At 39.7% G+C, this 25,901-nt stretch overlaps 1 protein-coding gene across 2 annotated transcripts in view; it reads left to right on the plus strand.

The window, feature by feature from the left end:
* Positions 1-25,901, plus strand: part of DYM (dymeclin) — a 340,668-nt gene that overhangs the window by 72,201 nt on the left and 242,566 nt on the right. For both annotated transcript variants that reach the window (XM_036078200.2, XM_036078201.2), the window contains exons 6-8: positions 1,758-1,830; positions 23,083-23,208; positions 24,611-24,753. In XM_036078200.2, coding sequence (XP_035934093.1) covers positions 1,758-1,830; positions 23,083-23,208; positions 24,611-24,753 — 342 coding nt within the window. The remainder of the gene's footprint in view (positions 1-1,757; positions 1,831-23,082; positions 23,209-24,610; positions 24,754-25,901) is intronic.

Here is a 25,901-nt window from a genome sequence, read left to right on the forward strand (position 1 = left end):
TATACAATGAAAGACATGTACAAGGCAAGATGCTTTGTAGATGATTATTTTTTTTTTCAGAGTGAGGCAGGAGAGTTGGGTTTTATGGAGAGGAAGACTGAGAATGATTCAGGTAAATAAAAATTGGCTTTTTCAAAAGTCAGGGTTTTATTGTTGGAGGGCATTCTCGGCGGAGGGAATGTTATTGAGGAGGCATGAAATGGCATGTAGCAGGTAGCTGGATATTGTTGGAATATAAATTGTGAGTAATGGAGGGGAGATCATGGTAGAAGGGAGTACAGGGTCTGTGTCTTCAAGTGTCTGGCATGCTGTACTTTAGCACTTGAGTTTTTTCTGATCCCTAGTGTTCAGCTTAAAGCAGTTGAAAAGATGTAAGCCAGGGGAGGGAAGAAGAGAGTTTAGTTAGCTCCCTTAATTAGCAGTCTAGAGTTTGGGTTGGAGAGGAGTAAGACTGGATGTAGGAATACTAGTTAGGAAGGTTGAAAGAAGTTCAGGAGTGAGTTTTAATTTAGTAAGCTGGTTTAACTGAACTGAGATGATGACATAATGAACAGAAGCATGATGAGGTATGCAGAAAAGAGGAAACATCAGAGAGGTAGACTGTGCAATCGAGTGGACCCAGAGATTGGTTAAAGAAGCATATGAGAGAGTAGTCTGGGCTTTGGCCCTGGGTTCTTGATGTGGTCACCAAAAGGAAGCAGAAAGAAGCAATAAGTGGATTTCAAGTATTGGGAAAGATGGGTTCAGTTTTGAGCATTTGGAGTTTGAGGTGCTAGTGATGCATCTAGGTGGAGATGGCCAGTAGGCAATTGGATATAAAGATAAGAAGGAGTTCATTGGAGAGGCTAAGAGGAAAACTGTCACTGTAGGAATCACCAGTATATAAGTAATGATTGGTGAAGGAGGACATAGGGAGTGGGAAGAGGAGAAAGCCAATGGTGGAACTCTGGGGAATATACGAATAGTTGAAAGATATTCTGAGGAGGCAGATCATGGGAATGAGTAGAAAAGAAGTAGACTGGAAACAAGGTGTTGTAGGAACTGAGGGTAAGAAGAATTTCATGAAGGAGTAGGTGTTAGTGTCCAAAGCCAGAAGTAACATGAGCAATTGGTTGGCTTTGGAAATGAGACGGTCACTTAGAGCAGTTTGGGAGAGAGGAGCATTTCTACAGGAATGCTAATTTGCATCCTACCATTGCCACTTACTCTGTGACTTGGGAAAGCCATTTTACCTCTGGCTCTTTATTTGTAAAGAGGTGGAAACCCTTTCAGTGGGTTTCAGTCTGTGATCTGTGGAGCCCCACAGGTTCAGAAAAGGTGCTTTGAGGCCCATCAGGGAGATCCAGTGTTTGATCAGATATTTACTGGGGGAAAGAGGTACAGGTATTCTACTGATTCAAACAGAGCAGCTAGGGCAGCTTGATTTTTTGGTCTATTTTACTTTAGTATAAGATTTCATTTGAAAAAACACGGTATAAAATAAGAGATTTGAAAACTGCTGGTCTACAGGAACCATAAGAGACTTTGACACATTAAAAGTTATATAATTAATAGCTTATGTTCAGAATTCCTATACTAGATGAAGACTGTAGTATGTACTAACTTGCTCGTGGTTTGGATTTTATTAGAGGTCAACATTAGTGTCTGAGTTTATGTGATAATAACTGTTGTTATTCTCATAGGGAATGAAGACCGAACTTCTAAAAAACTCTATTCTAGTTTATATTTTGTTAAAAAATTTTTGTGTGTCTTACCAGGTTCTGACTCTGAAGATCTTTTGGAAGAATTGCTCTGTTGTTTGATGCAGTTAATCACTGATATTCCGCTCCTGTAAGTTCGGGCCAAGCCAGGATTTGCTTTATCTTCTTTGTATATTGAAAATGGCGATTGATCATGTCAAAGAGTTTGTGGGTCCTGGTATTGTATTTTTATGTATGCCTTTTACGTATGCCTCTGTGTCTGTCCGTGGAGTTCTTCTGTATCTTTTGCTTAATAATATTTATACTCTATGCATTATCAAACAAGAATTTTATGTTATAAGAAGAACCTAATCAAACTCTTTAGGAATATTGAGCAAATGATAGGCACAGAATTAATCTCTGTAGTGATATCTTACAGATGTCTTTTAACAGGTGGAAGAGAATCTAACCCATATGTGGTAGAGGCAGCTTGTTAGCCACCCAGGATTCTCTTCCTTCTTCCTTACTTCCTGATTTCTGACCTCTTTTGGAGAGGTTGGATTTCCATTTCCAGTTTTTTTTGAAGTTAGGTGCCCTGAGATGTAGGGGGACATCTTCCAATAAAACCTCTGGGTACGAGGACCTGCCTCAGCTAGGAGGCGTATCTTTTTGTTCTTGACAGTCCTCTTTCCTGCTATCTGGAATGTAGTCAACATACTGGGAGTTGTGTAGCCCTCTTGGCACCATGAGCCCAGAGACCCACAGAAAATTCTGCTTTGATTTCATTGAGCTGCTGAACCAAAGTCATTACTACCAGCGCCTCCTCGCCACTTCCCCCCCAGACTCCTCATGTGAGAAAAATAGATCCTTATTTGTTTCCTGGAACTGGATTTCTGTCACTCCAGCTGAACGCAATTCTTATATGCTATAAAATGTTCCTTTTAAAGAAGTTACTCTCAACTTTTGTCTCTCTGGAGCCTTTTCAGACATTTTTGTAATTGCCTCTCCCCACTAATGAAATTTGAATACCCCAGATGCACTGAATGTCTCTTTATGTACTGTGGCCCTTTGGAGGGCCACAGATCATTATACTGTCTGTGAAGTTTTTCACCCCTAAAAAATCAATTTTCACTCTCTTGGTGGTATCACCCACTGAGAATGCATATTTTAAAGGAATTATCATTTTGTTTAAAGATTGTATTTTTTTTTTTTTAAGATTTTATTTATTTATTTGACAGAGAGAGACACAGGGAGAGAGGGAACACAAGCAGGGGGAGTGGGAGAGGGAGAAGCAGGCTTCCTGCCAAGCAGGGAGCCCGATGCGAGGCTCGATCCCAGGACCTGGGACCATGACCTGAGCCGAAGGCAGATGCTTAACGACTGAGCCACCCAGGCACCCCTAAAGATTGTATTTTTAAGTAATCTCTACACCCAACGTGGGGCTCACATTTAATAATCCCAAGATCAAGAGTCATGTGCTCTCCTGACCGAGCCAGCCAGGCGCCCCTAAAGGAATTATTTTTTGAATAAAGAAGAAGAGTTTAAGATTGATCATGACAGAATCTCCATGAACACGGGGATATCACTGGACGTGTGCTGCTTGCCTGTGGCCCAAAAAGGAAGGACCAGGTATTCGTGAGAAGACGGCCTCTGGCCTCTGTTGTGCATAAGTGCAGCATCCAGAATTGTAATCTAGATTTAGGAATGAGAACCACCAAACCCTGTGGTAACTTGGTCTGCTGATGTGCAGCCTGGAAGGCAGGGCTGAAGCAATGGAGGAATCACCTGGTGGGGAAGGGCACAGGGGAAAACGTTCCATGCAGGTGGATCTCGTGTGGCAGACACGGTTAACTTGAATTTCTGATGTCCTTTCTCACCTTTCTAACACATCTCCAGTATTGTTTGGGGGACCGGTGTGTGCCCAGCTGAGTTTTCGGGCACCTCGGGAACTAAATGTGGCCCCGTGACATGGTTTGGGCCAATGCTGTGTAAGCAGAAGTCATGAGCTTGCGGAGCATGTACCTCCAGCTTTTTTGCCCGCTGCCCTTCTCTTCCTTCCTGGGATGTGGAGGCAGGGCTGGGACCATCTTGAAACGAAGAGGAGGGCCACATGCAAAGAGGGTCCCAGGAGCATGGGATAGTAATGATACTGTGGCGCTATTACACCAGCCCTAGACGACTTATCTTTGGATTTCTTCTTAAGTGAAAAAAAAAATAAACACTTACTTTGGTTAAGCCACTGTGGTCAGGCTTCTGTTACATGTGGTCAAATGTGGGAAGGGGAGCACATAGATGGTCTACTATTTACTTGCCATTGTATGTGCAATGCTTCATGTGTTCTTGCCTTAATTTTTAAAATAATTCCATCTCTGTTATGTTTATGTCATTACTAAATACCAGCAGTTTAGTATATATCCTCAGTGAGTACATTCTTCCCCCCTCCTTTGTTAATAAAATGTCTTGGTGAAGTTAAGGGGAATGGAAGTAGTAAATCTCTTTAGCTAGTAAATAAGGCTTGAATACAATGAATAGACCAGTCACTTAAACACTCTTGAGGAGCAAGCAGCCAGTGTTGTAATATATCAAACATTTCAGTGTTTTAATGTGTTTATACTTTTTAAATGAACTGAAAATGCACAGACAACCAGATGTCTTGTATTATGTACACTCAGCTTTAACCAGCTGCTGAAACAATTTCTTATGATTTAATGTTCTTGGAACTCCATCCTACAAGAAGGTTTGTCTTGGTAACAGTTGCCATGTGAAACCAAATTACTATTTAAATGTTTCATGTACTATAACCATAGTGCAGTGTTGTGGATCAGCTTCTGACTTAAGGGGGAACATGAACTTGAAAAGCGGGGATGCTCTCATTCCTGACCATCATCAGTCTCACTGTAGACTTGTCATGTTTAACATCGGCATGCCCGTGCTGCATCAGCAGGTGCATGGCAAGAGGAGTGCAGCGTTCGTGGCCACTGAGGGCAATTCAGAACTCACTTAAACATCTCTTATGAGACTGTGAAATCATTCTATTAATATTGGAATCCAGTGATTACCAAGAGCATAGATAGATACTTAGAGATCTATACACTAAGTTTGAAATGATTCTTTGTTATTAAGAGTACAGGGTCAACTGCAGTAGTTTAGATAAACTTCCAGAATTTGTAGGAATTCACTTGTAATAATGCTTGACTTTTAAGTAGTTAGTGGATCCTGCCTCTCAGACAGGTTGGGTGTTTTGATAAAATATTCATTCTCTGAGATACTAATCTTCAAAGTCTGATTGAAGCATACATCTTCCAGTGTAATACAAAGAACATGGTTTGGCATGCCAGAGTCGAAAGCGCAACACTTAGAATTTGTGACATGGATCAGTTCTCACAGTGTTACTGTTGAGGGGCTGAATGAGACCCCGGTGACTCAGCTCAGTGGTGGGGCTTCGGTTGGCCCCCAGCAGCAGAGCTATATTGTTTGATGGGCCCAATACTTAGGTTTGCTCGTGATGCTGTCTTATTATGAAGTAGAAGTTATTTTGAGAACTTTTAACTTGTCTTTTTACCTGTCTTTGGTGGTGTTTTTGTGAAAGTCGTCACTCTTATCTGTATATGGTGATGCTCTTGTCAACCATAGGTCCTACCACTTTCTCTAGGTCCCTGTGAGGTCTGCTTGGAGTGGGCCATTCTGCTGGCCCCAGGCCAGACATGCAGCCTCCTCCTCTGAGATCCATTTATGTGTTCTTATCAACCTGTGAACTCAACTGTTTAGTTCTCAGCCTGGCCCTCATTTGCAGATTTTTCAGTTATAATTTTATAAGAATGTTTATCTTTTTCTTTTTTTAAAAAAGATTATTTATTTATTTATTTATTTGGGGGAGAGTGAGAGAGAGAGAGAGAACACGAGAGGGAGAGAGAATCTCAAACAGACTCTGCGCTGAGCCTGACGTGGGGCCCGATCCCACGACCCTGAGATCATGACCTGAGCCGAAACCAAGAGTCGGATGTTCAACCGACTGAGCCACCCAGGTGCCCCAGAATGTTTACCTTTTTTTTTTTTATAAAAGTTATATATTGATAAAACTGAGACATTCCTAATTGGTTGCTTTTACTGCCTTTTTCTAGGCGTGTCTATTTGTGCAGTGTGACTTTGTCTACCTCTCTAGTACAGGGGGTACTCATGTTACCTGCTGACCTCGTCCATCTCACTCCTGCTGCTTCGGCCACACAGGTGTCCATGCTAATTTGGAAGATACCAACCCACTTCTGTCCCCGTCACCAGGGCCTTTGCCCTCGCTTCTTCTTTCACCTTAGATATCTCCCCTCAGATATCTGAATGGCTCCTGTCCTGACTTTGTCACTTTCTTCTGCTCAGAGGAGGTCTGCTTCTTAGAAACAGCTGCTCTGACCACCCGAACATAGCAGCACCCTTGTCATTCTCTGCATCACGCTTTGTTTTTTGTCTTTACAATTACCACTGCTTTTCAGATTATCTGTTATTTCTCTTGCTTGTGTTTCTCAAATATCATTAGAAGGAAGACTCTGTGAAAACAAGCACTGTTCTTCTGCCTGCATCTGTTTTGCTCACTATCCTTAGTATTCAGGCTAGCCTGGCACATGGTAGGCTCTCCACAAGTATTTGTTGAATGAGTAAGATAGTAGGGGCACAACCTGTTCAGTGTGCTTAAAGCATTTTGTTTGTTTGCCATCATCTAGTCTGTATGGAAACAAAGTATTGTGCTGAGGCACATTCCATTGCAAATGCAGTGGCTCAAAGCCCTTTGCAGTTGGTATATTGTAATATAAAAACTAGGTGTCTTATAGATAGTAGAAGCAGAAAGGGGCTATAGAAGCAGAAACACTGAGAACTAACATATATCTGAGGAAATATTTCCTCAAATATTTCCAAATAACAGTATTTGAGGAAATGGTAGATTAGTTATAAATGCTGAGTGGTCCGGGGCCATGTAGTTTAGGGACAGTCAGCTTTATAGCTCAGCAGTCCTCACGTTATCCCTTCACAATATAATAATCTCTCTTTTGTTAAGTTCATTCTGAAAAACGTGTATTGGGAACATGCCTTTGTCTCTAGTGTACTAGGCCCTGGACAAAGAAAGGTGTGACTTCTGAAGAGCTTAGAGACGGACAGAAACACAGAAAGATAGCCCAGGAGGAGAAACAGCTCCTAAGTGCTGAAGTCATTTGGAGCTGTAGTGATTAGTAGTGACCTGGTCAGCGAAGAGCCAGAGAGGGGCCTGCTCAGGACCTCTTGGGTGCAAATAATGTATCCAAAGAGTCACAAGTGCATTAGTTTGATCAGAGCAGAGGAGTTGTGGGAGATTAGGGATGGACAAGCTGTGTTGTTTGATGGGGCAGAGACTTGAATTTTAGAAGGGCTAACGGTTTATGTTTAGAGTTCTCTGTTTATTAAGATGTAAAAGAATATATTTTTAGAGCTATTTCTCTAAAATCCATTCTGGAAGTATTTGGGGAAGAATGGAACTGATTAAGAATCTTATTTATGAGATTTGCGTTGTCCATAGAGTTTCTGAAATGTAATAAAATGATAGGAAATGGATATTTATTATTTGACCCATAAACTAATGATATTGGCTTCAATGATATACTGTGAAAAATCTGAACATCGAAAACTTCTGTTGCTAACAGTGAGAAGGTGGTTCAAGAATGTGAAAAGCCGCAAACAGTTAATGGAGGAGAGTGAAAGAACTGAAGGGACCTGGGTTGGCAATGAAGGGCTTTAACTGTTGGGAAAATACCTTTCTATAGCCCTGCATGTTGATACCTAAACACTTCTCCAAATGCAGCCTCAGCAGAGCGGGCGGCTAAAGCAAGTCAGCATTTAAGTTCTAGGTGCTGTAAGGGAAATATCTAGTATAGCTTTCTGGTTGAATCAGTGAGGTATTTAAGTCATTACCAGCACTGAATTAAAGGTGGTAGCATTTCCATATGCCAAGATACTATTATATATTAAGTTCACAATAGCTTTTTAGGTTGAAAATTGATTTCTGGTGTGGCAAGGAGGGGGGAATCTCAGTTAAATTTTTTAAAAATATGCAAACCTTTACCGTGTTTATTGAAGTCTGACCAAAATATATACGGTACCACAAATAATGTTGATTTTATAAGTTATGTGCTCAGGTTGTTCATAATTGAGTAACTGATTATTGTTAAGAAGTGTAGAACATATTCTGTAGTAGGAAAAAAAACCTCTGTGGTTCTGAATCCAGAAGATAGGTCTTGAATCCTGGCTCTCCTACTAACCGGGAATGTCACTCCATGCCTCAGGTCTCATTTTACAACTGGGGGCAATAGGCCAGGAATCATTACTTGGAAGAGACATTGGAAGACGTGTAGTTTAGCTGTTCAGTATTTTATTTTATTTATTTTTTATTTTTTTAATTTTTTTAAAGATTTTATTTATTTATTTGAGACAGAGAGAATGAGAGAGAGAGAGAGAGCACATGAGAGGGGTGAGGGTCATAGGGAGAAGCAGGCTCCCTGCCGAGCAGGGAGCCCGATGCGGGACTCGATCCAGGGACTCCAGGATCATGACCTGAGCCGAAGGCAGTCGCTTAACCAACTGAGCCACCCAGGCGCCCTAGCTGTTCAGTATTTTAGATAAGGAAATTGAAGTCCCTGAGTTTGGAGACCAACTCGTGTAGCTGTTGGAGGGACAGCCAGGCCAGACATCATGTCCTTTAATGCAGTAGAACGGCCGGCGGCCGAGAGGGAGCATCTCATCCTCTGTCTGGTGTTCTCACGGCCTCCTGTGTTGCTTACGATTGTGTTGGGGACCCAAGCAATGCACTTGAAGATGCTTTTGTAAATTGTCAAATGCTTTAGGATTATAAAAGTGTATTGTGTTACACATACTAAGTACTCAAAAACATTGAATATGTTTGCTTTCGGAGTTAATTTTCCCATTTTAAACTTCTCAGTAAAAAGGGGTAGCACTAGCTCCCTAACAAGTATAGTAGGCATAGGACACGGGGCTTGTGAGATTCAAAAGAACAAGGCTGAATCATCTGGGAACTGGAGGAAGTTTCTGTAGTGCCTGGCTGCTCAGGAGGACTGGTGCTAGCCCGGCATTAGGTGTGACAGAAAGATTAGCAGCAGCAAAAGCAGAGTCTGGGGTCCTGGCTGTCATGTTGCCTGTGTTTGCGTATTTCCTTGCAGGTTATGGGCCATTTAGAGCCAGATGAGCATTGGATTTTTTTTTAAGATTTTATTTATTTGACACAGAGAGAGAGAGCACAAGCAGGGGGAGCGGCAGGCAGAGGGAGAAGCAGGCTTCCCGCAGAGCAGGGAGCCCGATGTGGGGCTCGATCCCAGGACCCTGGATCATGACCTGAGCCGAAGGCAGACGCTTAACGACTGAGCTGCCCAGGCACCTGAGCATTGGATTTTTAAAACTAGAATTCAGCTTTTCTTGATCCTAGCCCTTTGATTTTATATATGATGTCACTCAAGTGGAGAGAAGGGAAGTGCCTTTCCTAAGGTCAGTTTTCAGGATTCTCAGGTGGCCCTGCAAACACTGACTCTGCCTTCAAAGAATTTTTACTCTTACAAAACCAAGACTGGTACAGAATACATTTGTCACTTTCTTTTGCTGTTATTAATACATGGATGGCAAAGTATGAATGAAGTAAAGTACACTAATAATTGCAAACTTTAATTCTACCAGCAAAGAGTTAATTTTTTTCTTTTTAATTTTTTGTGTCACTTATAGGAGTTAATTCTTTACATAGTAAATTCTTTTCACATATAATCGATATTACATAATATTTACTAGCCATTGATACGGATGCTGCAATTGTATTAAATGGTAATACATGTGTGCAGTTGGTTTTGGAAAAAAATCAAACACCAAGGGCTTATGATGAGAACAAATGTTCTTTGTCCTATCCCTTTTATCTCTTTCCTCCCCAGAAACAATCATTTTTGATTCTTAGCTGTTAGGGTGGTTTAGATAAATCTTTACCCTTATCATACTTTTGAATATATTTCTAAATAACACTATTTCTTTTTCTTAGTAGGCTTTATTTTTCAAAGCAGTTTTAGGTTCACAGCAAAATTGAGCAGAAAGTATGGGCAATTCCCATATAATTCCTGTTCCCACAGTTGTATAGCAACCCCCCCCTCCTTCACCATCCTGCCCCAGGGTGATATGATGTTACAGTCGAGGAACCCACATTGACACATCATTATCATCCAAAGTCATGGTTTCCATTAGGGCTCACTCTTGGTGTGTTGTACATTGTATGGGTTTTAACAAATAGGTAATGACATGTATCCACCATTAGAGTATCATAAGACTAGTTTCATTGCCCTAAAAGCCCTCTGTGCTCTGCCTGTTTATCCCCTCCCCCGACCCCAGCTGCCACTGATCTTCTACTGTCTCCTTAGTTGTGCCTTTTCCAGATTGTCTGATAGTTGGAACCATACAGTTGTAGCCTTTGAGATTGGCTTTGTTTAGTTAGCAATATGCATTTAAGTTTCTTACATGTTCATGGCTTTATAGTTCATATCTTTCTAGCACTGAATAATATTTCATTGTTGGGATATACTACATATACATAAATTAACTTCATGCAGATGTAGATATAGCCATCATATAAATCTTAGAGTTGGTATGAAGTGGGTACATTTTAAAATTTGATAAAAATATGATGTTTGGTTTAAAAAAAACCTGTTCCCTAAGAGATCATTATTTTTTTCTTTCAAAATTGTATTTAAATTCAAGTTAGTTCACATATAGTGTAGTATTGGTTTCAAGGGTAGAATTTAGTGATTCATCAGTTGCATATAACACCCAGTGCTCATTACATCAAGTGCCCTCCTTAATGCCCATCACCCAATTATACCCATCCGCCGCCCACCAGCAACCCTCAGTTTGTTCCGTATATTTAAGAGTCTCTTATGGTTTGCCTCCCTCTCTGTCTTTATCTTATTTTATTTTTCCTTCCCTTTCCCTATGTTCATCTGTTTTGTTTCTTAAATTTCACAGATGAGTGAAATCATTTGGTTTTTGTCTTTCTCTGACTTATTTTGCTAAGCATATACCCTCTAGTTCTGTCCACATTGTTGCAAATAACAAGATTTCATTCTTTTTGATGGCCGACTAACATTCCATTGTATATATATACCACATCTTCTTTATCCATTCGTCTGTTGATGGGCATCTGGGCTCTTTCCATGTTTTGGCTATTGTGGACATTGCTGCTATAAGTGCACGTGCCCCTTCGAATCACTATTTTTGTATCCTTTGGATAAATACCTAGTAGTGGAATTGCTAGGTTGTAGGGTAGCTCTATTTTCAACTTTTTGAGGAACCTCCATGCTGTTTTCCAGAGTGGCTGCACCAGTTTGCATTCTCACCAACCCTAAAGAGATTATACCAGTTATAGTCTCACTAAAATCATTTAACAGACCCTTGCCAATATTGTATAAAATTTTTTGTAAGTTAAAAATAGAAATAATAGTGTGATTCTTTTTTTTTTTAAAGATTTTGTCAGCGCACACATGCGCACAAGCAGGGGGAACGGCAGGCAGAGCAGGCAGAGGGAGAAGCAGGCTCCCTGCTGAGCAAGGAGCCCGATGTGGGACTCGATCCCAGCACCCTGGGATCATGACCTGAGCTGAAGGCAGATGCTTAACCGACTGAGCCACCCAGGCGCCCCCATAGTGTCTTATATGTATTTTCTCATTACAGGTGAGATTGAACATCTCTTCGTATATTCAAAAACCATTTCTAACTTTTGATGAAGGTTTAGCAATCATTTTTAATTCCTGAGAGCTCTTTTTCTCTGATTGTTTCTTGTTTTATGAATGCAACATTTTAACTTGGCATGACTGCACTATGGACACTCATATAACCATTTTGGTATATTTGCTTTATTATTATGTATTCATCTTTTTTTATATTATGTATCCCTCTTACCCATCTTTTTTTTTTTTTTTTCTAAAGATTTTATTTATTTATTTGAGACAGAGAGAATGAGAGAGAGAGAGCACGTGGGAGGGGGGAGGGTCAGAGGGAGAAGCAGGCTCCCCGCTCGGCAGGGAGCCCGATGCGGGACTCGATCCAGGGACTCCAGGATCATGACCTGAGCCGAAGGCAGTCGCTTAACCAACTGAGCCACCCAGGCGCCCTCCCTCTTACCCATCTTAATTTTTCATTTTTAAGGTTATCTTTAAAAACTCATATTGTTTGTTGAACTTTATTTTATCTCAGGAAGGTATGTGGCTCTATTTTATTGATGCATGTGATGCAGTGTTATATGTAGAGCACTAGTTCTTCGAGAAATCATGAAAACGTGGAGTGGATATTTGAGTTTATTTGATCCACCCCCTTGATTTTTACATATAATGAAGTTGACAGGTAAGGTGGCTGATGAAGCTAATGAGTAACCTTTCTGAGACCAGAATCCAGAGTTTTTGACTCCTGCAGGCACTTTCTGTTCCACTGTTAAGACTTTTATAAATGAGAAGTATTCCCATGCCTTTGATTTTGTTATCTTTGAAAACTAGCCACCACCACCATTGACCGTATCTGTAATACACTCTGCCACTTTTTAGTCTTCCCTCATGTTTTACTTTCACACTCTGTGGTGGCATAACACTGATATTTCTAAATTTTGGTTTTAATCCTTTGAACTTGTCTGTTGTTTTTGTTAAACTTATGTTCCATTTACATACTGTCCGGTTTCTTACCCAATAGTAAGTCAGAAGAGGATGTTTGTTTCCTCCTTATTGGTTGACTTTGTCCTTAGCCAACACTAACACGCATTTCATGAAGGCTTTTGTCTTTATCCAAGTGTTCCATTCTGCCCTAGCAGAGCGGCACAAGGTCAAGGCGCCCGTCTTTTTTTTTCTTCACATGAAATTAATAACTTGCTCCAACAGTAGTTTGTTTTAGGACATTTCCAGCCCAGATGGTGGAAAGTTCTTGGGATAATATGGCAGCCAAAGCAACACTTTGGCTTTTTAAAGTTTACTTTGTTTTGGCGATTGTGTGATGAAAATCTTCTGAAGATCATACAAGGACATTAAAACAAGAAAGATCTGTTGGCTTAAAACATTTTTCATCTTTTAAAAACCACCACACTCAGCATGGTAGCATTTTGGTTTCTTTCAAGTACTGGCCTGTCTGGCTCTTTTCCCTGATTATTTGGCACTTAGGATAGGCCAATTAATACATTTTAAATTTTGTTTTCACAGAACTCTAAAATTGCCTTGAATTCCTTTATTTGAGCATTATAGAAAGTTACACAAGAAATGACATTAGAGATCATCTTGCCCAATGTACTTATTTAAAAATAGGAAAACTGAGACCCAGAGGGATTATTTGTTGAAATTAACAGAGTGAGTTTAATGGAGAGCTGAGAAGCAGATCCTAGGTCTCCTAATTTTGGATCAGTGACTTTTACAGCACACCACAATATGATTTAATTTTGTTTGCTCTTATTTCAGTATGTCATCAGATTTGAGTCAAGAAAAGTTTAATTTTAACATTTATGACAGTCTTCTATTTTTAGTTCTTGATTAATTTAATTTTAGAGCATATTGCTTAAATATCCAAACACATAAAAGTGTACATGAACAGTCTCCTGCCTACTCTGGTCCCCCATCTCTCCAGCTGTCCCATTTGCTTCCATAAGTAACCACTGTGCTTAGTCTCTTATGTATCCTTCCTGAGGATGTTCATGCAATGTAGATGCAGTTATGAACACAGATTCTTATTTCTCCCTGCATTCACACAAAAGCTGGGAAATCATACGTACTGTTTTGAACTTTCCTCTTTGTCCATTTGACAGTCTATCCTGGCAGCTTTTGTACACAAGCATTTAAAGAGCTTTCTCATTTTTGTTATGAGAATAGTCAAATACCCCAAAGTTTACCCTTTCAGAGTATATCATTAGGTGGTTTTTATAGTATATTCACAAAAGTTGTGAAATTGTCATGACCATCGAATTTCAGAACTTCATCACCCCGCAGAGAAACCTTGTACCCATGAGCAGCCACTCCTCATTTCTCCCTCTGTCCGGCCCGTAGTAACCGCTAATGTGCTTTCTGTCTCTGTGGATTTGCCCTTTTGGGACATTTCCTACGAATGGAATCCTAGACTGTGTGGTTTTTTATGTCTGGCTGCTTTCACTTAGCACAATGAGTTTAAGGTTCACCCCTGTTGTAGCAAGTCCCAGGACTTCATTCCCTTTTATTACTGAGAAGTATGCCACTGTACGTATATACCACATTTTGTTTATCCGCTCATAAGTTGGTAAACATTTGGGTTGTTTCTGTTTTTTGGCCATTGTAAATAATGCTGCTCCGAGCATTCCTGTACGAGATTTTGGGTCGACTTACGTTTTCTGTTCCCCTGGGCATGTATCTAAGAGTAAAATTGCTAGTCATCTGGTAATTGTGTGTTTAACTTTCCTCGGCGGCTTCATCATTTTACATTCCCATTAGCCTTGTGTGTGAGCTCGATCTAATTTTCTACATCCCTTCTCATTCTTCTAAAAAAAATACAGCATTATGACCTGTGGTAGGTCAGTATCAGATTATACGTAATCATTCCCTTCTTGTTGGACGTTAGAGTTGTTAACATTGTTTTGCTCATATCCTTTGCTCATTTTCATATTGGAGCCTCTGTTGTATCTGTTTCTAGGACCCATTTTGTATTTTAGTCCTTTGTGACATGAATTTAAAGTATATGTTTTTCTAAATTTGCCTTTTGACATATTTCCTTATAGTATGCTTTTGTTTTGCCATAATAAATTTTTAAACACTATTTTTAAGAATTTGAGTTTATCTGTCTTTTACAGTTTTTAGGCCTTCTGGATGGGCTTTTATGCTCATTGTTGACCTTTTTGGCCCTTTCTCTCACTATTTGCCTTCATGCACATTTCATTGAAGCCCCATTGGCTTCTTTGGTGTTCCTTAAATATGCTAAATATCCTTAAATAAAAATGTTCGCAGCTCAGAGCCTTCGCATGTGCCGGTCCCTCTCCCTGGCAGACTCTTCCCCTTGCCTCCTTACTTCTTTGAAGTCTTTGCTCAAATGTCAACTTCGTGTTGAGTGTTATTGTTTAAAATTGTAACACACCTGTGATCGATTGTCAGTGGTCCCCCAAATTCATTCTCCTCCTCTTTATTAGAATTTAGCTGGGCAGAGGCTGTCCAGGTAAAGATGATGTTTCTCAAGCTCGTTTGTCAGCTAGATCTAGATGTGGGTGTACCAGAGGAAGTGACATATACAACTTTTGTGTTACTTAAAAAGAAGTGACTTGCCTTGGAGTGATTTTTCTCCCTTCTCTCTGATGGGAAATGATAACTGGAACAAACTTGGAAGTACATGCAAAGGGGGACAGAGCTTCCTTTCCAGCATGGCCTTTGTATGACTTTATTAAGTAGATCCTGCTTTATCTGATTGTTAAGTGGCAGAGAAATGAACTTTGATCTGGTTTAAAACATAATTTTGGACTATTTTCATAGCAGTTTAGCATAACTATTCCTTACCCTTCCACCTTAACGAGGTACTCCTTATCCAACCTTCATGCATTGTTTTCTTCATAGCACTTATAACCTTTTAATTTATTACATAGCATATTTATTTGTCTGCCCCTCTAGAATATAAGCTCCAGGAGGCCTGGCATATGGTAAGTAAGTGCTCAGTGAATATTTGGAATGAATGGTTGGAAAGGCCTTCTATAAAGCATGTTATAAGAGAATCTTCCATCTTGTCCCATAGGGTTTTTTTTTTTCTTTGAGATTTAAACTTCTGATATATTTGGGATTTCTTTTAGTATAGGGTCTGAGGTATACATTCAAGTTTTTTTTCTTACAGAAGGCTATACAGTTGTTCCAACAGTATGTATGTATCTCACTGTCTTTTAGTATCATATGGATGAAGTCCATTTTTAACTTGTTTAACAATTATTTACAAATAAGAAATGCCTGCTCGTCTCCTCAGTAGATTTCTTCTAAGAGAGATCGTTGTATTCTCCGTCATTATCAACCCTGAGTGACTGTAGTATATTTGAGCTGCTTTTTATTCTGTGCACACATAAAAAGATGCTAGATGCTCTTCTTTTTAGGCATTCTTTTTGTTTCTCTAAATCTTATATTTTTATGCATATTAAATGGTATGTTGATATATGGGATAGCTTGGTTTTTGGCTCATAGTTATAGGCTCTTTTGTGAATAAGAATCGCAAATGCTGTGTGCTATGCCACTAAGCTTTATATTGAGTAAAAAGTTTTTTTACTGAAATATGTATTTGCTTTTTATGGTTATTAAAAATTAGAGGTGCCTGTGAGTGTTAGACTGCTGTCTGTTTCTTATGCAGGAACAACATTTCTCGGTGTAAAATCTTTCAAATAGTGTTTAAATGCCTTTAATGACTAAATGCTTTTAATGAGACTGAATCTGTGACTGCGCACTCTGCCAGTATTTAAACGTTGAACTTACATCTTTGATGGGCAAATGTGATGGTTAATTTTGTGTGACAGCTTGACTGAGCTGAGGGGTGCCCAGAGGTCAAACGTTATTTCATTATTTCTGGGTGTGTCCATGAGTGTGTTTCTGGAAGCACTTAGCATCTGAATTGGTAGACTTTGTCAGAAAGATCATACTCACCAGTACTGGGATCATCCAGTCTGTTGAGGGCATGAATAGAACACAGAGGTGGAGGAAGGGTGAATTTGCTCTCCTGCTCGAGCTGAGACATCCATCTTCTGTCCGCGGACACTGGTGCTCCTGATTCTTGGGCCTTTAGACTTAGACCAGGGTTTTTCTGGTTCTCAGGCCTTTGGGTTTGGACGGGAACTATACCACTGGCTTTTCCACCCCCATCCCCCTTGCAGATAGCTTGTAATGGAACTTCTCAACTTCCGTTAATTGTGTGAGCCAATCCCTTACAGTACATCTCTTCATATATTGTGGATTCTGTTTCTCTGGAGAGCCCTAACACAGTAAGTGTGGCTAACTTATTGCTATGATCTGAATGTTTGTGTCCTCCCAAAATTCATATGTGGAAACCTAACCTCCAAGGTGATGGTATTTGGGTGGGGGGGATGGTTAGGTCATGAGGGCAAAGCCCTCATGAATGGGATTAGTACCCTTGTAAAATATACCCAGGAAAGTTCCCTTGCCCCTCTTCCACCATGTGATAACACAACAAAAAGATGCTCGCTGTCTGTGAACCAGAAAGCCAGCTCTCATCAGACACTAAATCTGCAGGTGCCTTGATCTTGGACTTTCTAGCCTTCAGACCTGTGAGAATAGATTTCTTTTGTTTATAAGCCACCCAGTCTCTGTTAGTTTGTTATTGCGGTCCACAAGCACTAAGACACTCATGTTAGATTGTTTTTCCCTAGTTGCAATCTCTGTTACTTTGATTGTTTACAGTGACATGAGAGAGAGGAATCATTAAGAAGACCCATGGTCAAAATGAGGTTAGATACTATCCTCAAACTATCACTATCTACTGGAAATTTCCCAGTAGAGATAATCAGTTTGGAGCAAATGTTTCTCCCATTCATTGTCTTCATACCCTTCCCGTTCAGAAAGTTTAAAGTAATAAAAATAGTCACCTATAATCTCATCTCTCAGGATTGCTTTTTTAATTTTTTGTTAGCATCTGCGTGCATATTCATTCGTATGATACATAATGTTCCGCTGTCTTTGCTCAACGTTGTGTCATGAAGCAAATATTTCAATAAAGTATGTTTCAAAAGTAGATGGGATAACATGTTTTGTGAGGCTAGCTTAACCCTGATATTAAAACCTCACAATTACGTAAAAAGAAAATTACGTAAAAAGAAAATTTTATGTAATTAAGTATAGGAGAAAAATCTTTTAAAAATAATTTGTAAGTTGGGGTGCCTGGGTGGTTCAGTTGGTTAAGTGTCCAACTCTTGGTTTTAGCTCAGGTCATGATCTCAGGGTCATGAGATCGAGCCCGTCAGGCTCCATGCTCAGCGCAGAGTCTGCTTGAGATTCTCTGCCTGTCCCTCTCCCTCTGTCCCTCCTCCGGCTCATGCTAGCACTCTCTCAAATAAATAAATAAATAAATAAATAAATAAATAAATAAATAAAATCTTTAAAAAATAATTAGTAAGTTGTATCCAGCAATTTATGAAAAGGATAGTACATCATAACCAAGTGTGGTTTACCTGAAGAATGTGATATGGTTAACACTTGAAATTCAATCAACATAATATGCTATATTGACAGAATAAATTAGAAAAGCCATATGAGTGTTGTCTCAGTAAGTGTGGAAAAAGCGTTTGACCAAATTCAGCATCCATTCATGAAAAAAGAAAGTGTTCTTGATTTAGGTTGATATCACTGTCTCTGAGTTCTAAATCTAGAAACCTGTCTTTTTTGATTAGTCTTAGTCTTTTTTGCCTACTTTAAGCATCCAGTCTGTCACTGAGTGCTATTAGTTTTATTTTGTTCCATGTCATTCAAGTGTGATTGCTCTTTTCCATTCCTGTTGTCACTGTTTTCATTGAGGTCCTCATAATGTTTCAGTGAAACAGTTTATTGCATATGCTTTGTTTCTTGAATTAAAGCATTTCCCTACTTCAGTACATCATCCAACTTCTGATGCTCCCCCCCCCTTCATCCCATTGTCCCTGATTTTGGACACATCAGGCATAGGATTGAGTCAGTCACATACTTCACTTCAAGGGTCATTACTTCAAGGGTCATTATCATGACTGGTTCATGTGAGGCCCATCCCTCCCAGCATTTGGTGTTAATCCATTCACTTATTCCCATTTATCCCCATTCCTTACTCCTCTTCTTTCCCATCAACAGGCATTTTAAGTGTGTCTAATACATTTTATATATATATATATATATATATATATGCCATATATATATATATATGCCATATATATATATGCGCAACTAAATGTTCTATGTACATGCATTTTTTTTAAGTAGGCTTCATGCCCAGTTTGTTAGGATCAGGAGGTAGAGCTGGCATGGTGCCTCTGACTCTTGAGGTTGTAGTTGAGCTTATTGCTGAGGCTGTGGTCTCATCTGAAGCCTCAGCTAGGAAGGGGAGGACCTGCTTTCTAGATTTCTCACTTGCTGTTGTCAGGATTCAGTTACTCTAGGGAAACTGGACTTCAGTTCTTTAGCTGTTGATTGGAGGCCTCCTTTAGTTCTTTGCCAGGTGGACTTCTCCATATGTCAGCTCACATCTGGCTTCCTTCAGAGAAAGCAAAAAAAAGAAAAAAAAGAAAGGAAAGGCAAGAGAGGGTGCCCAACACAAGCCATAGTCATTTTGTAAATTTACCTCCACCTGGTAGTGGCATCCTCTCACTTTTATTGTGTTTATCAGAGGTGAGTTACTAGGTTCAGCCTGCACTCAAGGGGAGGCAGTACACAAGGGCATATGAATAGCAGGAAGCAGGAATTATTGAGAGTCATTTTAGAGTTTGCCTACCACAGTTCTCAAACAGTTTCTGTGAGTTTTTCTTTGGCATATATACATATATTGGGTCATAGGTTGCTCTCTAAAGATGACTGCTCTGGTTAATATTCCCATCAGCAGTACGTGAGGGTTTATATATCACCATATGCCTGCCAATACTTTATATTTTCCAGGGCAGAAAGGGATATCACAGTGTTTTAAACTGTTAATATACTTTGCTCTTTTTTCCTAGTGGAGTTCTTGTTTTTTTTTTCTTGGCCATTTGCAGGAGTTGTTTGTAAAGTTCTCGATGAGTTTCTTGTTCTTCATCTGCCTGTTACCTTTGTCCAAGGTTTCATTTGTTGAGCAATAATCCTTAATTTTTATGTAATTAAGTGCATTTTTTTACTTTATGGTTTGTGCTCTCAGGCTTTTATTTAAGAAGTCATTTCATGTGCTTATGTTCCAAACTTAGCATCGTATGTTTTCTTGTGTTAACTTTAGCTGTACCATTCACATCCAGGTCTTTAACCCATCTGTAGTGGGGCTTTGAGTATGTTGTTAGATAGGGACCCATCACTACTTTCTTTGTAAAAGGAGCCAGTTGTTCCTAGCACCGTCCTCTGTACAGTCTCTCTGTCCTCATTGATTCGTGGACCCATCTTTGTTGTATGTTATTTACGTCTGCACCACAGGTGTGAGCCATAGGTTTGGTTCTTGGGTGGGTTTCATTCATTTGCCTGTTTTTTGTGTGTGTGTGTGCAAATACCATGCTGTTTTTATTGCTATAGCTGCATAGCATGGCTTGATACCTGGTAGTGAAAGTCCCTCTCTTCACTCTTTATCTTCAAGGTTGACTTGGCCATGTTTACTCTTCCATAAAAAGTTTAGAGTCACTTTAGGACATTCCTGAAAAAGTTCCTGACTTGACTTTAGGATTAATTTGTGAAGAATTACTATTTTCATGGTATTAAGTCATTCCATTCAGATCATCCTATGTGTCCTTTGTTTTACTGCTGATAAATGGATGCTGGTCAGAAAAATGAATAAAAGATATCCTCTCAGTCAATCAGCAGCATTGTGGGTCCTTCATGAAATTCCCTTTATGTTTGCAATGAGTATTCTTTTGTATTATGATCAGGCATTACATGACCTCAACACATTTCTTCCTTTTTTGCTATTCCAAATTACATATGCTTTGTATGCTATGCTGATGAGTCTATTCAGGAAGACCCAGTCAGTCAGTTACAATAAAAATCAGAGCATTAAAAGATCCCTGTGTCTTGGGGCGCCTGGGTGACTCAGTCAGTTGAGTGTCCTACTCTTGATTTCAGCTCAGGTTATGATCTCAAGGTTGTGAGATTGAGCCCCATGTGGGGCTCCACACTGGGCGTGGAGACTGCTTAAGATTCTCTCTGTCTCTCTCAAAAAAATAAAAAAGTTACAAAAAAGAAAAAATCCCTCTGTCTGTGTCCATTTATTCATTGAGTGTCTGTTATGTACTAGAGTTGGGAATATAAATAACTAAAAAATGAAAGGATCCCTAGCTAGAAAAGAGACTCGTCTTGGGACACCTGGGTGGCTCCGTTGGTTAAGCGTCCAACTCTTGTTTTTGGCTCAGGTCATGATTTCAGCTCAGATCATGATCTCATGGGTCATAACTTGGAGCTCCATTGCACGTGTGCACATGCTCTCTCTCAAATAAATAAATCTTAAAAAAAAACAAAACTCGTCTGCATGTAACTGCTTGCCAGTCATGCTTTAGGGCTTAACTTAGTGTCACTTTTTCAGAAGAGCTTTACAACCAGAATCCCCTAAATCCTTTCATGGTGTTACTTGCTGTTTTTCTTTATGACCCTTTTTGGTGTAATTATTTCTTGAGTTCTCTTTTCTTTACTAAACTGTAAGCTCCATAAAGGCGGGAGCCTTATCACTTTGTTGATGGATATGTCTCTAATATGGGGCATAATGCCTGTCTAGATATAGTAAGAATAAGTTCTTTGTAAATATTTGTTGAATGACCTACAAAGTGGAATACAGTGTAATAAACAATTTGATAGAACTTTTATCCATAGACCTATGGAAGCATACAAGGGGGATCACTTAGTTCTGTTTAGGAATTTTGGTGAATGGATTTGTAGCTTGACACGAAAATGTCCTGTTGAGTCACTATTCTTATGTGCTGTCAGCTTTCCCTACCTCCCAACGTGAAACCCTCTACCCTTCACTCCTGTATAGCTTTACAGAATTTGGATTTGGGACATAGAATAAGATGTTAAATTATAAATTATAAACCACTGCAGTTGATTCTTTATTATTGTTGCAGTAACTGAATATATGATCAAATGTCCTGGAGGTGGTCACCTATCTAGATAGGCTCTACCCTGTAGCAAGATATTTTGTTCTTCAGGATTTGGCTTTAAGCCCTGACCCAGCTAAATGTCTAGCCAGTTGACCATAGAGTATGGGCTATATGAGTAAATGATAGCTGTGATGCAAAATCTTTCAGGTGCTGGCAGTCATCATCATTATTATGAAGAATTAATGAATCATAACATGATATGTCATGCTTGTCTTTCATTCAGTTCAAGGAGTAAGAACAAATATAAGAATTGTGTTTTATGTGGTTAATATTTACAACACTAATTATGGAAATTTCAGGAGAGAGAATTGTTCTATGATACTTTTGAAAGTGAGATTTCTGAGTAGAACTGGGATTTATTCATTACATAACAACATCAGTTGCATGGACCTCTTGTGTTTTGTATATTTTATTTTTAAAAGAGATTTCTATCGGGCACCTGGGTGGCTCAGTCGGTTGGGTGGCTGCCTTTGGCTCAGGTCATGATCCCAAGGTCCTGGAATCGAGCCCCACATCGGGCACCCTGCTCGGCAGAGAGCCTGCTTCTCCTTCTCCCTCTGCCTGCTGCTCCCCCTGCTTGTGCTCTCTCTCGGTCAAATAAATAAATAAAATCTTTCAAAAAAATTCCTTAAAAAAAAAAATAAAAGAGATTTCTATCAGCAATAAGTCCTTAAAATATCTGGTAGAATTTAAGCTTGCCCAGTTCTAGAATCAAGACATGTTTAATTTGCTTAATGAGTCTCATTTAAGTAGGTGTTAAGTGTTTTTTTTGGGGGGGAGCTTTCCATGAGTATTTCAGTTGTGTCAAATATTTTAATATTCTTTTGGAGCTGTTACTCTTTTTGCTGTGTTGTTGAGATTTCCACTTTCCTGATCTGTTACTTTTCCCCATGATGATCATGTTAAACTTTTGCAGTAACTGAAGATTTCTTGAGGCATTTATTCCTGTTTGTGCTTCCTGCTCAGCCAAAACTTTGTTTCCTTTTTATTTGATCTAAGATTTATTTCTAAAGGGGGGCTGATGATCTTGGGAGAAACTTGCTTAATAAAACAGGTATAATGTGTTCACTGTCCGTATATTGCTGAACATGCAGAGTTGGCCTTGAGGCAGCAGACACTAGAGGTAGAGGTTGTTAGGATATGCCATTGTTCTCATTGTAAAGTGATTATCACCACGAAAAGGCATTGTTTTCTTCCCTGCACTGGGACTTCTCTTCAGTTTGGCAATCTACATATTTGGTTCTGCATTATAAATAAACAGAGATGAACATAGAGCTTTAGGGTGGATATTCCAAGCCGAACACTGCTGGTAACTGTTTCCATTATACATTAAGAGACTTGTCATTCAGCAGGAGATGGGAACTGGAAAATAGGAAAGTCATGGGATGCCTAACCCAAGTACAAAAGCTAATGGCTGGGAAAGGGCTTCATATTTTTGCTTGACTTAATTTTTATGTTAAACATATTAGTATTTTTTTTTATAACCCAGAAACATGTTGAATATTTAGGTTGAGTTTTTAAATGTATAATTTAGAAAAGAGCAATCCTAATTTCCAAGGGGATCATTATTCTGTTTGTTTCCTATTTCTCCAGAGATATTACATATGAAATCTCAGTAGAAGCTGTATCAACAATGGTGGTTTTCCTTTCTTGCCAACTCTTCCACAAGGAAGTTTTGCGACAGAGTATCAGTCACAAGTATTTGATGCGAGGTCGATGGTATGTTCCTATTTTACATTTTTCTACTTCTTATTGTATAAATCTATATTTCTGGTCTTGTCCTCTAACCTCACTGTTGTCCCAGCTGTCCAGCCAGACATTTCCTTCTGTGATTCTGTCCGCACTCCAAACCCAACACGTAAGGAACCAGATTCTGCTTTCCGATTTAAACTGTCCATCCTCCCTGCCCCTTTCATCTCCACGGCTTTTCACCTTCTCTGGTGGTTTCTTTGTAGAAGTGAAACTTTGAAGTCGTCTTTCTTCTTTTTCTGCAGCATTCTCTATGTCTAAGCACTCATCTTGGCATGCTTGTCCACGAAATTATTTTCAGTCTTCCCCTTTTCACAGGTCCCTTCGAAACTACCACATCTCCACCCAGTCACCCTGTGTTTGGACCAGTCCAGCAGCCTCTTAGCTGACTGCTCCTACTTTCATTTAGTCATAGATATTTAGTGTGTGTTAACCATGTGCCAGGCATGCGTTAGGATGGGGGGCTCCGCTCTTCAGTAGCAGCTTACAAGCTCCCAGTGGGGGGCTGGGAGTAGATAAAACACACACACACACACACACACACACACACACACACGTATCTTCTATTGGCACATTCTTCACAGAACTTGAGAATGTAAAACAATTCCAAATAAAGTAGCTTTGATTAAAGTTCTCAGGGAGTGGGAGGAGCTTTGTCTTTTTCACATCCTTCTTGTTGCCTTGGTTATCTATGTGGCACCTTCTTGCTCCCTGGATTGTACCTGTGATACAGTCACAGAATCCTGTAAGGCTGTTTGGAACATATTTGAAAATCACTGGCAATAGAGAAAGAGCCTGAGCTTTGGCTCAGGAGTCTATTACAGAGTTTTCTCTAGATTGCAGGAATTGGTTTATCACTTTAATTTGTGGACACATATCCCTTTTCACTTGTGTTCTCTTCTCCTTTTATTCCATTACTTGAAAGAATAAATATATATAATATTTTGTATGCATGCATAAATTGAATAATTTCATGCTTAAAATGTATAGTGTTTTATATTGTTGCTTTTTAATTCTTGCTTTTCCCTACTGATTCTGTGTTACTACCTCCCTTCAAGTACCAGGTACTGAATAATACACTGAATTTATAATATGTCATCTGTTATACAGATTACCAGTAAGGTAACTGGCACTCAGGAGTTGAAGTTATTTGACCAACAACTATGGCATAGAAACAGGAAAGCCAGAATTAAGCCTCAAGTCTGATCTCAGAGCCCACAGTCTTCACTGTTATGTGACAGTGCTACATTTCTTTGAATTGTGCTAATCACTTTTTTATTAAAAGATTATATAGATGATATTTATCATTATACAAAATCAGGGGACTTCCATAACTATGAGTTTGATTTTCTTCTTTTTTCTTTTTGTGTAGTCTTCCGTACACCAGCAAACTTGTGAAAACCTTATTGTATAACTTTATCAGACAAGAAAAGCCGCCCCCTCCAGGAGCACAGGTACTCCCACAGCAGTCGGAGGGGGGAGGACTGCTCTATGGACTTGCGTCAGGAGTAGCAAGTAAGTCTAATCAGATTTTGTCAGTTCTTGGATGCAGATAGAATTTGTCTAATTAGTCATAAGAAATTCTGTCCACTTGGCCACCACTGTTGGCTCTGTGGAGCTGGCTAAATGTGAAATACTGGAAGTAATTTAAAATATTTTTTCCATTTAGTGCTGTGATTGATGCAGTGAAATGTATGCAAATAATTGTTTACCTGTAAGACACCATTTTTCAAGAATAGTGTTTGTAAATACGCATATCGCATGAATTTTAGCTGTACACAATAAATGCGGTTAAGCTCTTGGAAACTTTTTACTGCTTGTGCTTTGAGGAAATCATGCTATTTTAGAGGCTTTATTGGTTAGGATCTTACATGACTAATTAGGTGTAGTTTTCTTGTTATACGTTTCATTTGCTCAGCAACAAATTAGCACATTTTGAAGAGTTTTTTATTAAATTCTGAAGCACAAATGTGGGTTTTATCAGATTGGAAGCAGATTGCATTCACTGCAGAAAATCCTTTCCCAGCTGACAGTAAAGCCTCGTTTCTGCTTCACGGTGTTGGACATGAAGACACGAGGAGTGGCAAAGGTTAGCCCTGGCTCTCCCTGGTGTTAGTGTGGCGGACCCGCGTCACGCGAAGTCCTAGAAACTGAACTTTTGCTTTCTTCTGAAGGAGAAACAAAAAGCAGCCTGGTACTTTGGCAGTTGTAGGGTCTGCACGGGCGCTCTTACTAAGCTAGCAGTACGCGCCGTACCACGTAGTGCACAGGTGGGCTATTTGAAGGAATGCTACCCGGAGCCGAGTTCCACAGTGAAATTATGGCTGTGGCGTGCTCGCCACACTCAGGGAGGAACATCAGTATGATGGGAAAATGTAGTCCGGTCCTGTTTGATAATGGACCGGGTAGTGTGTCTCGGGAACGTCTTTGGGTTAAGAGACCTCTGTTGACTTTTGGAATTGATCTGTGGGCCAGGCTGTCTAGATTTGCCTTCCCCTGATTTCTTTTAATATGATGGGTTGAATACGTTTGTGGTCCCTCATTGCTTTGTCTTCGGTGCTGAGCAGGCTCCCCAGAATGCCAGGCCTGCAGAGGTTCGTGCTCTGATTTGCCCTTGTTTCAGATGAGGAGGCTGTGTCCCAGGCTTGTGCATCCGCGGCCTC

The sequence above is a fragment of the Halichoerus grypus genome, chromosome 13 (assembly GCF_964656455.1).
Source record: "Halichoerus grypus chromosome 13, mHalGry1.hap1.1, whole genome shotgun sequence".
Taxonomy (NCBI): Eukaryota; Metazoa; Chordata; class Mammalia; order Carnivora; family Phocidae; genus Halichoerus; species Halichoerus grypus.